The sequence below is a fragment of the Hydra vulgaris genome, chromosome 06 (assembly GCF_038396675.1).
Source record: "Hydra vulgaris chromosome 06, alternate assembly HydraT2T_AEP".
NCBI lineage: Eukaryota > Metazoa > Cnidaria > Hydrozoa > Anthoathecata > Hydridae > Hydra > Hydra vulgaris.
This window is the reverse complement of record NC_088925.1, coordinates 8,420,168-8,435,677: the sequence shown is the minus strand read 5'-3', so window position 1 is coordinate 8,435,677 and position 15,510 is coordinate 8,420,168. Positions and strand designations below refer to the sequence as shown.

At 30.5% G+C, this 15,510-nt stretch overlaps 1 protein-coding gene and 1 long non-coding RNA gene across 2 annotated transcripts; one reads left to right on the top strand and one right to left on the bottom strand.

Moving 5' to 3' along the window:
* Nucleotides 1–3,781: 3,781 nt before the first annotated feature.
* Nucleotides 3,782–5,356, bottom strand: LOC136080932 (uncharacterized). Its single transcript, XR_010638737.1, has 2 exons — nucleotides 5,146–5,356; nucleotides 3,782–4,518 (listed from the first exon to the last, which is right to left on the bottom strand). It is a non-coding gene; the product is annotated as an uncharacterized LOC136080932 (long non-coding RNA).
* A 2,760-nt stretch (nucleotides 5,357–8,116) lies between these two features.
* On the top strand, nucleotides 8,117–10,881 carry LOC136081163 (uncharacterized). Its single transcript, XM_065798460.1, has 2 exons — nucleotides 8,117–10,117; nucleotides 10,249–10,881. Exons 1-2 carry the CDS (start codon nucleotides 8,117–8,119, stop codon nucleotides 10,879–10,881), a joined length of 2,634 nt encoding a protein of 877 aa, XP_065654532.1.
* The last annotated feature ends 4,629 nt before the right edge of the window (nucleotides 10,882–15,510 follow it).

Genomic DNA, 15,510 nt, shown 5'->3' with positions numbered 1-15,510 from the left:
TAATTTTATATTTATTTGTTCAAATTTGTTAATTAGTACTATTTCTTACTACAGTAAGAATGTTTATCATTGTTGAACGTGATTTTATTTGTTAATTTTATTTTCAACATATTTTGACAACACCCTTTACATTTTAAATGATGACAGCTTTACTTTTCAATTGATGTTAAATTTATTACGTTTCAATAACTCAGATTAAATCTTAAATGAATTATTGTAAGCTTTGTAGGGGTTTGTTGTATATCAAATGGTGTTTTAAATAAAGTAAAAATAATATATCTATATCTATATCTATATATATCTATATCTATATCTATATATATCTATATCTATATATATATATATATATATATATATATATATATATATATATATATATATATATATATATATATATATATATATATATATAACATTAAAACAATAAAATCGATACAAAATTTCACTTTAAAACGAATACCATTAACATTGTGATGATAATAGCATTAGGAAACTAATATTTATGTATTATTATTATACTATAAATAAATAGTTTTTTAATTCATTTTATAAAACAGAGACTGATAACTGATAATTAATGGAAATAAATACAAATTATAAAAATCATGTAAACTTCATTTATTATTTCTAAATACTATATTAATGTTAGTCTACAAAGTTAAAATCAATTTAGAGCATTGTTATTAGTTCTTTTGCGATTCGCACTTCCACTTCTGTCTCTCAAATTTATAAAATAGGTGGTCGAAGCTTGCTCAATTGGTAGGTTCTCAGCATAACAATGCTTTTTTCTTACACTTTCTAAAGAGAAATATGGCAAATTGATTACTTATTTTACCTAAATCATAGGATCATCTATGCATAATGATGTCAGATGATGACCCGGTTTATTGAACACCTTCACCCTTTATCAAACTCAGTCAATTTTTTGCCATCTCCCATTGAAAATGATGTCAGTTTTTGTTATCATATTATGATGGTATATCTGAATTGTTAATATAATATAAAAAATGCATATGCCATCAATTTTTTTCTGGTTCAATTATACATTTATTCTCAACAGTACTAAAAGAAAAAAAAAAACACAAATTGTTCTTTCAGATAAGCAAGCTAATTTCTGAATTTAAATTGTTTTTCCTATGATCCTCTACAGTTTTAAGCAACAAAAGCAAGAAGTTTTTAGACCACATTGTTGGTGTAAATACCTCTTAAACCTGCTCATAGCTAGCATAAATTGTTTTACTTTTTTTTAAATAAAATAATTTTCTTTTCTTTTTTTTAATTCAATTTTTTAATTGACATTATTTTGGTCTCAATATTCCCTCCCCATTGTTAATTATTGTTAAACTCACACTGCCCCTCTATCTTCTGGCATCATTTATAGATGATCCCATAGCCTAAATACTATATATATATATATATATATATATATATATATATATATATATATATATATATATATATATATATATATATATATATATAAATATATATATTATTTTTACTTTATTTACAACACCATTTGATATACAACAAATTCTTACAACGCTTACAATAATTCAGTAAAATTCAATCTGAGTTATTGAAACGTAATAAATTTAACATCAATAGAAAAGTAAAGCTGTCATCATTTAAAATGTAAAGGGTGTTGTCAAAATATGTTGAAAGTAAAATTAAGTTACTAATAAAATCACGTTCAACAATGATAAATATTCTTACTGTAGTAAGAATTAGTACTAGTTAACAAATTTGAAATAATAAATGTAAAATAGTGAAAAAACAATGAACAAATAAGAACTTGAACTTGAACTAAATCTTGAATTTGAATTAATTGGTACTAATTTGTTCAAGCATAACCTTAAAAAATAAGTTTATATAATAAATTTTATGTATAACTAGTTATACATATAGTTAACTATCAGGAGTTATATGTATAACTGCATGCATTTTAAAGCATTTTATTTGATTTATATATTACTTTAGATCATATTACTTTGAATACTGGACCCAGCGACTTTATTCCCAATTACACTGTGGTACTCCAGATTAAAAATTGAAAAGTTTCTGTAAATATCCTGTTTTTGTTCCTCAATTTACTTCGTAAGTCCCTTAAGTTTTATGAACCTTATTATATATAAAGCTAAAAGTTTTGGAGCCTAAAAAAAATTACGGAAACCTCCCTATCTCCCCCTTTTTTAATATTTTTTTTTAATAAAGAAAATTTGACTTTCAAATCAGCATTTCTTTGTGGGACACTGCAGTGTCCCATGCATGCATGCTTGGTTTTTGGCAACATTTGAACTTGCATCAGTCAATTGTTTGCAGATAATATACTCAAGAACTATATTCAAGTATCATATGAACATGTTAGAGAATGTTCATATGATATTTGAACATCACAAATTTAATAATATTGTTGTGATATGTTATATAAATAATACCATAATAGATTATGATATGAAAATAAGATAGGATATAAAGGCAATGATCAAAGAATAAATTTACTTATAGAAATTTAGATGTTTGTTTATTAGTTTCAGAATATTATATTATGTGTGACCGCGGCCTTCTATAAAAGAGAGCTTACGATATGAGAACGGCAACAGCAACGAAGACTTCAAAGGTCTGGGACGAGCGGTTGTATCTTTATGTTGCCGTTTTGAAATAAAATAACTTACGACTTTCCGTTACAAAAAATCAACATTGTTTTACGGAAAATTTCTAAATTAAAAATGGCTCCTTTAAGAAATGTTAGAAATAACTTATTACTTGCATTAGAATCAAATATAATAGATAGCGAGGAATTCTTATTACTGTACAATTTAAATGTCTCTAAGAATCCTGATTTACCTTTTTGGAGTTATAGGCAGTTTTGTTTAGAAAGCATGTCCGACGACGAATGCAAAAGCGAATTTAGATTTTTAAGGAGTGATATATATCGTTTAGTCAACGTACTTCAACTACCTCAAGAGTTTGTATGTTATAACGGATTGAAAGTTACTGCAATAGAGGCACTGTGCATTTTTTTAAAACGGTTTTTATACCCTTGTAGATTGCTAAACATGATACCTCGTTTTGGACGACCTGTTCCACAGTTAAGCATGATTTCAAATCAAGTTATGAACTTTCTTTATGATCGCTGGATTCATTTACTTACAACATTTAATCAAAACTGGCTTTCTCCAAATAACCTTGAGATTTTTGCTGATGCTATCCATCGCAAAGGGGCTCCTCTCGCAAACTGCTGGGGATTTATAGATGGCACTGTTAGGCCAATAACTAGACCTGGAAAAAACCAAAGAGTATTATACAATGGACATAAAAAGATACATAGTCTAAAATTTCAATCTGTTGTTGCTCCAAATGGACTTATAACTAACTTATTTGGACCAGTTGAAGGAAAAAAACATGACAGTGGTATGTTAGCGGATTCTAATTTATTAAACTTATTAGGACAACACTCATTTGATACTGCAGGTAACCCTTTATGTATTTATGGTGATCCTGCATATCCTCTTAGGGTGCATTTACAAACAGGATTTAAAGGTGGAGTGTTAACCCCACAACAGAAAATTTGGAACAAAAAAATGAGTGAAGTCAGAGTATCAGTTGAATGGTTGTTTGGAGATATTTTGAATTATTTTAAATTTTTAGATTTTAGAAAAAACTTAAAAATTGGTCTAAATGCTGTGGGGAAAATGTACATAGTTTGCGCTTTACTAAATAATGGTCTAAGTTGTTTATATGGTTCACAGACATCTAATTATTTTGATATTATTCCACCTACCCTTGAAGAATACTTTGTATAAAAATAAAACTACAATAATATACAAATAAATGTCATTTATTTCCTGGAAAGTTGTTTTATTATTTCAACCATTGACGCTTGCTGCTGCGATTGTTGTTGCACCATTTCCTGCATCATTGTTTGTTGCTGTTGAAACAGCTTCAACATATCACAATGATTCTGAAGACTTTGCTTTTTTAATTCAAGCTCTTCCTTTTTAATAACCGCATCTCTTTCTCCTTTCTCTCGTAAGTATATAATAGTTTCTGAACCATTATTTCTTGTACGCTTGCATGCTTTTCCTTTGTTTCTTTCATTAGTTTCAGATAAAGTTTCCATACTACGCTTTCGCATTTCTGCAGCTTTACTGTGATCGTCAACTTCTTTTAATTTTTTGGCATCACTTTGCGATGTGTGTGCTTCATCTGCTTCTTTGAATCTATCGATTATATCTGCAACAGCTATATCAACCTCTGATTCTATGACATCAATTCCAGATGCCTTTTCTTCATCTCTGGTTTTTTTTTTTATGGTTTTCAATTAAAACATTTAAACGATCTCTTACAGCTCGTGACTAAACTTTAAAAAATGGCTGACTTGTAGAATTAAGAACACTCGCAATCTTTTCCCAACTTTTCCCTCTTTCTATGGACCCTTTTTTGAACTGGTATGGTTCATGTAACAAAATTTCACGAAGAAAAAACACATCATGATCCCCTGTCCATCTAATTGAACTAAGAAACAAAAAACTTAGTAAACTTGAATTTTTTGGCAGCAAAATATATACAGTAACAAATAATAAAATGATAAGTTAACAGAATAAAAAACAATAAGAACACAATTATCAACAACCCATATGAACATTACATAATATAAGAACATGTGTATATATATATATATATATATATATATATATATATATATATATATATATATATATATATATATATACATATATATATATATATATATATATATATATATATATATATATATATATATATATATATATATATATATATATATATATAATATATGTATAATATAATGTATATGTAGAGATATATATATATATATATATATATACATATAATATATGTATAATATCATGTATATATACATATATATATATATATATATATATATATATATATATATATATATATATATATATATATATATATATATATATATATATATATAATATATGTATAATATAATGTATATGTATATATATATATATACATATATATATATATATACATATATATATATATATATTTATATATATTTATATATATATATATCTTTATAAATTTTATGTATACTTCATAAATTCAATGCAGTAATTTTAAACTTACTTTGGTGCACTTTTTGAACAAGAACTGTTTTCATCCATTTTGGAGCCGTTTTCAGACAACGCGAGTTTAAATGTTTGGACGTTGTGGAAAAAGTTTTAAAACGGCACACCAGGGAATCCCATCCAGGACGCATGCGTACGGATAAATATTTAACATAAATTGTCGTGGTTGCCGTTGCAGTTCTCGTATCGTAAGCTCTCTAATAACAGGCCTTGACATCGCGCAACAAATTTGTTAAATTGATCTTTTAACATTAGACGAAAGTTTGTGTTCGCGCTTTTTTAATAAATCTTTAAAATTTGATTGGTTTATAAATTAGATAGCGCAACTTCAAGACGATAACGTTGTAAGTTTCAAGGCGTTAACATTGTAAGGTAATAATATTGTCAAACTAACGAATAGATTTTTTAAATGCCTTAAAAATGCCTTTGAAATGCTGTGTATCTCTTTGCAAGTCGAACTATCTCAACTACAACAAAAATATCAATTTATACAACTACAACTACAATATCAATTACAACTACAACGAAGTTTATATGATTGTTTGTGTATTGACTACAAGTTGCCAAGTATAAAGACTTTAACACGATTGACTTCAAAAATAAGCTCAATGGAGGACCTAAGTTTCATAAATAGTATTTTTATGAATTTGAATCCATTAAAAAGAATTTCCATACTACTAATTGATGAGGTCTATGTCAAAGCTTCATTACTTTACCAAAGAGGTGCTTTGTTTGGTCAAGCAGTAAACTACCCTGAAAAGTTAGCTAAAACAATTTTATCATTTATGATTAAATGTCTTTTTGGAGGTCCAGAATTTATATGTAGAGCTCAACCTGTTGCAAATCTTTCCTCTAAATTTTAGTTTGCTCAATGTCAACAAATTGCCTATACAATAAATAATATTGAAAATAGTAAGACACTGGTAATAATTACTGATAGTAACCGTGTAAATCAAAGATTTTTTGGAATGTTTAAAACAGTTGATACTAAACCATGGTTAACAACATCAGGTATATATTTATTGTATGATTATGTGCATCTACTAAAATCTATACGAAACAATTGGTTGACAAAAAAGACTGGGGAACTTCAATTTTTGAACAATAAAGAACTGGCTTTGGCTAAGTGGAGTGATTTAGAAACTATATATAAAACTGAGTGCAATAGTCTTTTTAAACTCTCTAAACTTACAGCTAAATCAGTTTATCCAAAACCAATAGTGAGACAATCTGTAAAGTTTTGTTTGTCTGTTTTTTGCAAAGAAACAGTAGCTGCATTAAGAACGCATCCAGAGATCGAAAATAAAGCATTTGAAGGTACTGCTGTATTTATTGAAAAATAATTTTTTTTCGAATGTTGGTAATGTCAAATCACCTGGTGCTGGCATTCGGTTTAGAAATGAATTATGCGAAGAAATCCACTCAGTTGGTGATCAACAGTTACAACTGCTACGAGGTATTGCTGAACTGTCAAATTTTATGAAACCTACAGGTAAGCGTGAAAAACAGCTTACGCTAGATACTAGCAATGCAATAGCGCATTTATGTTATGGCTTTATTGATCTTGTAGAAACTTTGTTGAGTAATGGAGCAAAGTATGTCTTATTAGGTTGGTTTTCAACAGATCCACTTGAAAAAGCTTTTTCTAAGCTTTGACAGAGATCTGGAGGTACTTACTTTATAAACGCTAAATCTGTAGTTGAAAAAATTAATATTCAACTTACTAAATTGATATTACAACTTGACATTCCTGTTGATGGTATCGATGGTCATACTTGTGACATATGTTTTAGAGATATTTCTACTGATGAAAAAGAACTTCTGGATAATATACATGATCTTGAAAGCTCAGTTAATAAATCTACATTAGTGGCTATAGTTAACATAGCTGGCTATGTGCAAAAAAGCGAAATAAAAATTTATGATGATTCTACCAATTATTATTATAAATATGGAAGTTATCTGTATAGCCTAAACAGAGGCGGACTTGAAATTCCTTCTGATGCTCTTTGTGATAATAGCTGATCGTTATAAAACTTTATTGTTACGTGTATAAAATTTGTCGTATTAACGTGTATAAAGTTACGTGTATAAAGTTACGTGTATAAAGTTGTCGTATTAACAAGCTATTTCGGCAGTATGGCATCTATGGCGAAAATGATTGGAAAATTTGATGGATCTGGAGATGTTGTAGTGTGGCTGAAAAAAATCAAACTGGTGGGAGAGCTGCAAAATATGGGCGATCTTTCATTGATCATTCCGCTGTTTCTTGAAGGCATTGCGTTTGCATTATATGAGCAACTTGGGGAGAGCCAAAAAACCGCCGCTGCGGACATTGAAAAAGCTCTACTAGATGCATTTGCAGTCGATGGTTTTCAAGCTTACGAGCAGTTCAGAGATCGGAGATGGAATGATAGTGAATCTGTTGATGTGTATTTGGCCAGTTTACGTCAACTTATGGGTTTGGCCAACGTTGAAAGCGAAGAATTATTGCTAAGAGCGTTCATAACTGGATTGCCGGGTGAAATTTCAAAGCAGCTACGAGCACAAGTGAAAATATTTGGGATCAGTTTACAGGATGCATTAAACCATGCACGAGTACTCATGACGGAAAAAAAAAAAGAAGAGTATGTTTCAACAACAATCTCTGGTTTCGATAAACATGTTAAAAAACCATCCGCTACTGATTTTAACTGCTACAAGTGTGGCAAGCCTGGACATGTTGCCCGAATCTGTTTTTCGAAGAAACAAATTGTTAATGATGGAATAAAATGCTTTAGATGTGGAGAATCTGGACACATTGCAAGATTTTGTTCGTTGCATCAGGGAAACTTAAATGGGGAATCGCGAGCGCCAGCTGTTTCCCTAAACAACTAACGGCGCTCCCAATATGCACTGTGCAAGTGAACATCTTTGCTGGAAAAGCACTGGTTGACAGCGGATGTACTCGAACTATTATTTCAAACAATATGGCTCAGAAAGCCGGTGTTCGTATCAGAAGAAATGAACTAATGGTGTTGGCTGTTAATGGAGAATTTGTGAAAACGGAGGGAGAAGCTACAGTAACATTGATAATTGAAGGAAAAAAGCTCAAAACATCAGTAATGATTCTGAAAAGTGTTGTCAACGGTATTGATGCTATTATTGGTATGGATGTCATTAATCGCTATGGAGGAGTGCATTTGTACAATGGAAAAATTGAATTTGGTTTTGTTTCAATTCATGCAGAGAAACAAGCTGTTGGTATAAAGGACAAGGATTTTGATGCTTATTTTGATGGTACAAAGTGGACTGCTAAATATAAATGGAAACAAGGTCAACCACAACTGAGAAATTCTGTCGCGCAGTACAAGGTGAAACCCCAGTTGTTACATCAATTTAATGACGAGATGGACGTATGGGTAAAAAATGGCTGGTTGAAACCATGCAACAAAGAAGAAAAAAGTACAATAGGGATTGTCCCGTTAATGGCTGTTGAGCAGGAAAATAAAGGAAAGATACGACCTGTCCTGGATTTTCGCGAATTGAATCAGTATGTTAATTCACATAATGCCTCAAGTGATGCATGTGATGAAAAAGTTAGAAAATGGAGAACTGTTGGTGACAAATTTGCAACGCTTGATCTTAGATGTGCCTATATGCAAATACATATTGATCCGAGTTTGTGGGAGCATCAGAAGGTAGTCTACAAAGAAGAAAAATACTATCTTGGTTTTGGGTTAAATTCTGCCCCAAAAATAATGTCTTCAGTCTTAGGCAGTGTGTTGAATCTTAATGCTGGTATTAGTGAAGCAACAGACCACTACATTGATGACATAATTGTCAATTTGGAAAAGACATCAGTTGAAAAGGTCGTAAATCATTTAGCGTGTTATGGATTGGTAACAAAAGAGCCGGTGCAATGTGATACTACACGAGTGTTGGGTTTGCAACTGTTTAGAAATGAAAAAAAGGAGCTATGTTGGAAACGTGGAAACATCATTCCAAAGTCACAAAATATCAAAACTGAAAAAGTAACACGACGGAAACTTTTTTCAATATGTGGACACTTATTAGGTCACTATCCTGTTGGAGGGTGGCTTAGAATTGCCTGCAGTTTTATAAAACGTCATAGTCAAGGAAATACTTGGGATGATCTAATCGGAGATCAAGCTCAGTCATGGTTAATCGAAATATTGTGTCGATTAGAAGTTTGTGATTCTGTGAGAGGGAAATGGAATGCTAAAGGGATTCAAAATGGAGCAACATTGTGGTGTGATGCTAGCAGCATGGCAATAGGGGTTGCTATAGAATACGATGGCGTAATAATTGAGGATGCAGCCTGGCTTCGAAGTATAAATGATGTTATGCATATTAATATTGCTGAATTAGATGCTGTGGTGCGTGGGATAAACCTAGCTGCTAAGTGGGATATAAAGAATTTGTCGGTGTTCACTGATTCAGTAACAGTTCATGGATGGCTAAAAAGTATGCTGACTGAAAGTCATAGGATTCGATCAAATGCATTATCAGAAATGCTTATTAAAAGAAGACTTTCTCTATTGCAAGACCTAATAAAAGAATATAATATAAACATCACGTTAAAATGGGTTCCCTCCTCCAAAAACAAAGCTGATGTGTTGACAAGAGTTCCAAAGACTTGGTTAAATGAGCTTTCACGAAGAAGTGCTAAAGAGCTATGTGGAGTAAGTATTGCTGAAGAAATTCGTAATTGTCACTCAAAGCGAAGACTTCCGCACGTATTAAGAAAAGATGTCGAAGAATGTGTTCGCAAATGTTGTCAATGTAATTCAATTGATCCAGCGCCAATAAAATGGGAAAATGGAGTGCTAGATGTACCAGACACATGGTACCGAGTTGCTTGTGATGTGACTCACTATAAAGGGTCGCCATATTTAACAATGATTGACTGTGGACCAAGTCGGTTTGCAATTTGGAGAAAGTTGCCTCGCGAAGATACCAAAAATGTAGTAAGTCAATTGGAATTCTTATTTAGGGAGCATGGCCCGCCGCAAGAACTGTTAATGGATAATGGAGCGGTGTTTAAATCTAGTGAATTTTCAAATATATGTGAAAAATGGTGTGTTAAAAAGAAGTATAGATGTGCAATAGACCATCAGGAAATGGGATTGTGGAGCGTAACCACCGCACAGTAAAACGAACAGCTGCGAGGGCACAAATATGTCCTTTATTAGCGGTATTTTGGTACAATGCAACACCAACGGTGGGAACAAACGAGGAATCTGCACCTGCTTCTCAAAAAAAAAAGTACGTTTGGCGTCTGCCAATTCAAGAGGAGAAAAACACTGAAACTCAGGAAAGTTCACGGCAAGTTATGAAAACTTATAGAATTGGAGAAAAAGTTTATGTTCGCCCCGCTGATGCAAAGTGCACTTCAGTTTGGAAAATTGGTACTGTAACTGACATACTCACAAACACAAATATTGAAATTGATGGTGTACCAAGACATGTGCGAGACGTGAGAATAGCTCCTGCCTCAAATTCTTCAAACGCTTCAAGTAAAATTGTTATCAGTGAAGAGGTTGACAGTGATGAAAGTGATTTAGAAGATTTAGACATTTTTGCTACACGAGAGGAAGGAACTGAAGAAACAGTTGTTGACGCTGAGGAGGAGGCTGACGGCAGAGAAATCGTTGATAATTTATTACCAGCGATCAGACGATCAACCAGAGAAAGGAAAAAGCCGACATATTTAAATGACTATGTTACTTAAGAACTTCAGTTCTTGGGGTGATGTGATAATAGCTGATCGTTATAAAACTTTATTGTTACGTGTATAAAATTCTTGTCATAATGTTATCAAAGTTAATTGATGTAATTTATTAGTCAAGTCATAAGCTATTTTTGTATATAATTACGCCCTCGAGAATTTTTGTTTCTGTATAAAAATTGTAAATAGAATTTAATAGACAGAGTCGAAAAATAAAAGTATAATAAAGTTGTCGTATTAACACTCTTTTCTAATGGTCAATATTTTGCTCTTTTTTTTTTTCAAGGTGGCTCTGACCCTTTATGCAGAACATTTTGTGTTACTCAGTTTCAGTTCATTGCTGCTAAATATAAATCACAAAAAAACAATGCAGAGTATATTCTAATATTCTGCTAAAGAATTACTCACTTATTACCACTCCAAAATACTAAAGCTATCATAATTTATGTGAAAATTAATTTTGTAATTTATTATGCTATTTACTTATATTTTTTATTTTCTCATTAGCCTATATGTCTCTCAATATGTTTGGATTTGTAAATATTTACCCTGTTGAGATATATTGGTAAAACTTTTTTTTTGCTTGAATCAACTTTTGTTGGTGTTTTTTATTGTTACCATTTTTAGCAAAAAAAATTAAAAATACAGTTATCTTTTTAATATATAGATATATACTTTGTTATGGTTCTGCTTGTTATTGATACTATTTAATATTACATAAATATTCTTAATGAAATTTGAAATACGAAAAATATGATGATCTTTTAACAACTTTTTGGTTTTCTTTTTATATTTCCGTCTTTACTAGAGATTATTATTAGAAAACAGACTGCCATTACACCCTACCTAATATAAAAATATATCAATATAAGTAAAAGTGAAAGTTTAATCGGCCCTCAGTTTTTACGGCATTTCGCGATGTCAAGGCCTGTTATTATAGAAGGCCGTGTGTGTGACGAAAAAGTAAAGATACTTTTGCATCCAGTGGCTATTGCACCCAACGTCTACATCATTGAAAAAGTAGGTTTTTACATTTTTGTTTTTGTTTTTTTGTTTAACTACTTATCCTAATTGATCACTTTTTTTCAGGATTCTCCTCATGTGTTCAAGCTCGTTACGCATAATATGTGTTTAATTACCCATAATACGTTAGTCATTGTAAGTAATAAATTAGTCACTAATGACTTCAACCTGGCTAATAATTAAAATTGCTCGACTAATAAGGTTCCTTATTAAAATTGCTCTCTCTCTTTCTTCTCTCTCTCTCTCTCTCTCTCTCTCTCTCTCTCTCTCTCTCTCTCTCTCTCTCTCTCTCTCTCTCTCTCTCTCTCTCTCTCTGTCTCTCTCTCTCTCTCTCTCTCTATATATATATATATATATTTATTTTTTTTTTAGAAAAAAAGTATAAATACTAATATATATAAATATATTTGTATTTTTTTAGATACTAAAAACTTTGGTATTCTGCAAGCCGAAGCGATTTAATTCAATCGACAAAAAACGGCGTGTAAATCGCAAAAGAAAAAATAATTTTTTTTAATATTCATTTTGGGTGTATTGATTAATAGCATTTATTTTAAAATAAATTCATTTTGCAACACGTTTTTTAATTTTATAAAATTTCGTCATAATAGTTTATGGTAAATCCCACATAGGTTATAGGTGAAAAACATCACATGTAAAAGATCAAAAATGCTACACATTTTGAATACCAAATGGGATAAAGTAGCAAATACCAGATTAAGTTAAGCCTCTCTGAAAGCTTCGATGATTAATTTTAAATTACTATTTAAGTAATTTTTAAATTAAAAGAACTTTAAAAATTATCATAGAAGCATTCGGACTTTCATTTGTCTAGTATTGACTACTTTTATACCATTTGGATTAAAATATGTGGCATTTAAGATCTATAACATGTAGTATTTTCCACCTATATCCCATGTAGGATTTACCACACAAAACCCATGTGGGATTTACCATATGAAACCCACATGGGACAAAATAATAATCCCCATATGGTAAAAACCCACGCGTATCCCATATGGGATTTCCCATATGGAATCCATGTGGGATTTACCATATGAAACCCACATGGGACAAAATAATAATCCCATGGGTTACATATGGAAAAAATCCACGCGTATCCCATGTGCGCTTTTTCGCTGGGTGTTACTACGAAGATCAAACTTTTTTCATTTTTTGCTTTCTTACTTTATTGATACCATTAAGTATGTCAGTAACTATCGTCCTGTTAATAAGTCATAAACATTGTCGGTAGCATTATTATTTTATTTGTTCTCTGTCAATAAATCTAAATTGCTAGACTCTTTTTTCATAATTTGCTACTTTATTATCGTTTGGCTTAATTTTCTCGCGGATGTGGTTTCTAACTTTTGTACTTAAGTCTACAAATATATTTGCTAAGTCCATAGGGATAAATAAACAGGTCTTCTCTTTTAACAAATCTGTAGACATTTTTTGCAGGTTATTTAACGAAGTTTTTTTTCAATTCTTTTTACTAGATTAAGCTCATGACCTCTCCACCTCAAAAACAGAATTGGATACTCTACTTAAATTGATTCCCTCTTTATCTATGATTACAGCCATTTTTTGAGTTCCCAATTTATTTAGCGCATCTTTCTGATAGAATTCTGCGATTAATAATCTGCTGCGGTTTTAATATATCATACAAAGCGTCAGGTTCTTTAATATTGGCGTTTTTAGAAATTGCATCTAGATCAAATATTTTTTTTAAATCAATTTTCGGATCGCATGAAATTATTTCTATATCATGTCTTTACTATCTATTAATTGGTTGGCATTGGTTAGCTGCAGACTGAACTTCTCCCAGTTCAAGAGGTTTCTTATCAAGAGAATTTTTTGGAAAAAAATTAAATTTGCAAAAAAAGAATGTTTTAAAAGAATTCAAAATGGGCAAAAAAAAGGTCAAAACTCATCAAGGGAACAAAGAAAAACTCTTAAAGAATTTAAGGAAAAAAAACTAGTTGATGAAGTTTTCTAAGAATAAATACGATAAAGCTAAAAAGTAGGAGATTGAAAAAAAATGAGAAAACACATACAAAAAATTTACTAACATATTAAGAAAAAAACAATAACAATCTTTTAATCAAGTAATAGTAGTAGTTGTCAAAGGGTTAGGTAACAACGTCAGTTTTTGCCATGTCTAATAACGTGTAGTAATCTTGTAACGTGTAACACCATGTATCATGTAGAAATCATGTAACATGTAGTAATCTTTTACCGTTTATCTTTATACTTGATTACACCGCTACAAAAAGTTGAAGTATTATATTTTTCACCAGGAAGTTTACTTAGATCACACTTTATGTAAGTCTCGTTGTCCATCAAAATGCAGATATTTATTTTTGTCAAACCATGGATGTTAAATTTTTTTAACCTTCTTTCTGGCTTTTCGCAGAGTTTGATTGTCAGAACAATTTGAATATTTAATTGCTAAGAATGACTAGTAATTGATGCATTTCTTCACTTTTCTTACCAAAAAATCAGAAACCTTGTACCTTAAGTTCTTATTCTACTAGGCAAGCTTGGATTTCTTTCAAAAGAAAATAAATCTCATTTACCATTGATTTATTGTTAAAAAAATTTTCTTCCGATCCTATAGTTTTATGGAAAAAATCTTCTTATATTTTTTATAATCCTTCCAGGAGTAAATATAGACATTTCAGTTGCTTTTGAAACTCGATTGTAGTTCCATTATTAATTTCCTTTATTATCATGAAGGTTGATTCACATTCCATGAACGCGCAAGATTTTTTTCCGACTTTTAATTTGCTTCGATGACATTTTAATAATTATAATTTGAATAATCTTTGACAACGGTAAAAGATTACTACATTTGTCCAACAACATTTGTGGAGTAGTCGAAGATCACCTTTACTATTTTGTCCAAGAATATCTGTATTTTTTTTTACTCTAATAACACCATCTGTCCAACATCATCTGAAAATTCAACAACCCCTAACATTATCTTAAGAAAGATGTAACTATATCGGGTAGATTTTCTCCAAGTCCTATAAAATCTGGTAGAAATTTCTCTAGATGTAGTAAAATATTTCTATATGTAATAGCATATGTTCAAAATAATGCATTATTAGTTGATTCATCTTAAAAATAACTTCATCTTAAAATCTACAGATGTAGTAGCACAGATGTAATTACACTTTTATAATTTAAAAGTTGTAACTACTTCTGTAAAATCCAAAAATTTAGTTGCACAGATGTTATTACACTTTGGTAATTTAAAAGATGTAACTACATCTGTAATATCAACTTAATTTTTGTACAGGTGTTTTTAGACACCAATAAAATCTTGTTAGACATTAATGAAATTTCAGATGTTGTTGGACAGATGTTATTATACCTCATTAAAAAAATGGCAAAAACTGGTGTTGCTACCCTGACCCATATAAACTTGTGGATCAATATAATAAAAAAAATGTTGTTATGGTAACCAATTTATAGTTGCGGAAAAAAAGTAGAGCTTTTGTGGCAACATAAACATTGGTATTAAAAATTTTTATTCAAGAGTGTCTTGAAAAGCGACTTTGCCACTTATTTGATTCCACGCTAAACATGGTTTGTTTTGACCCG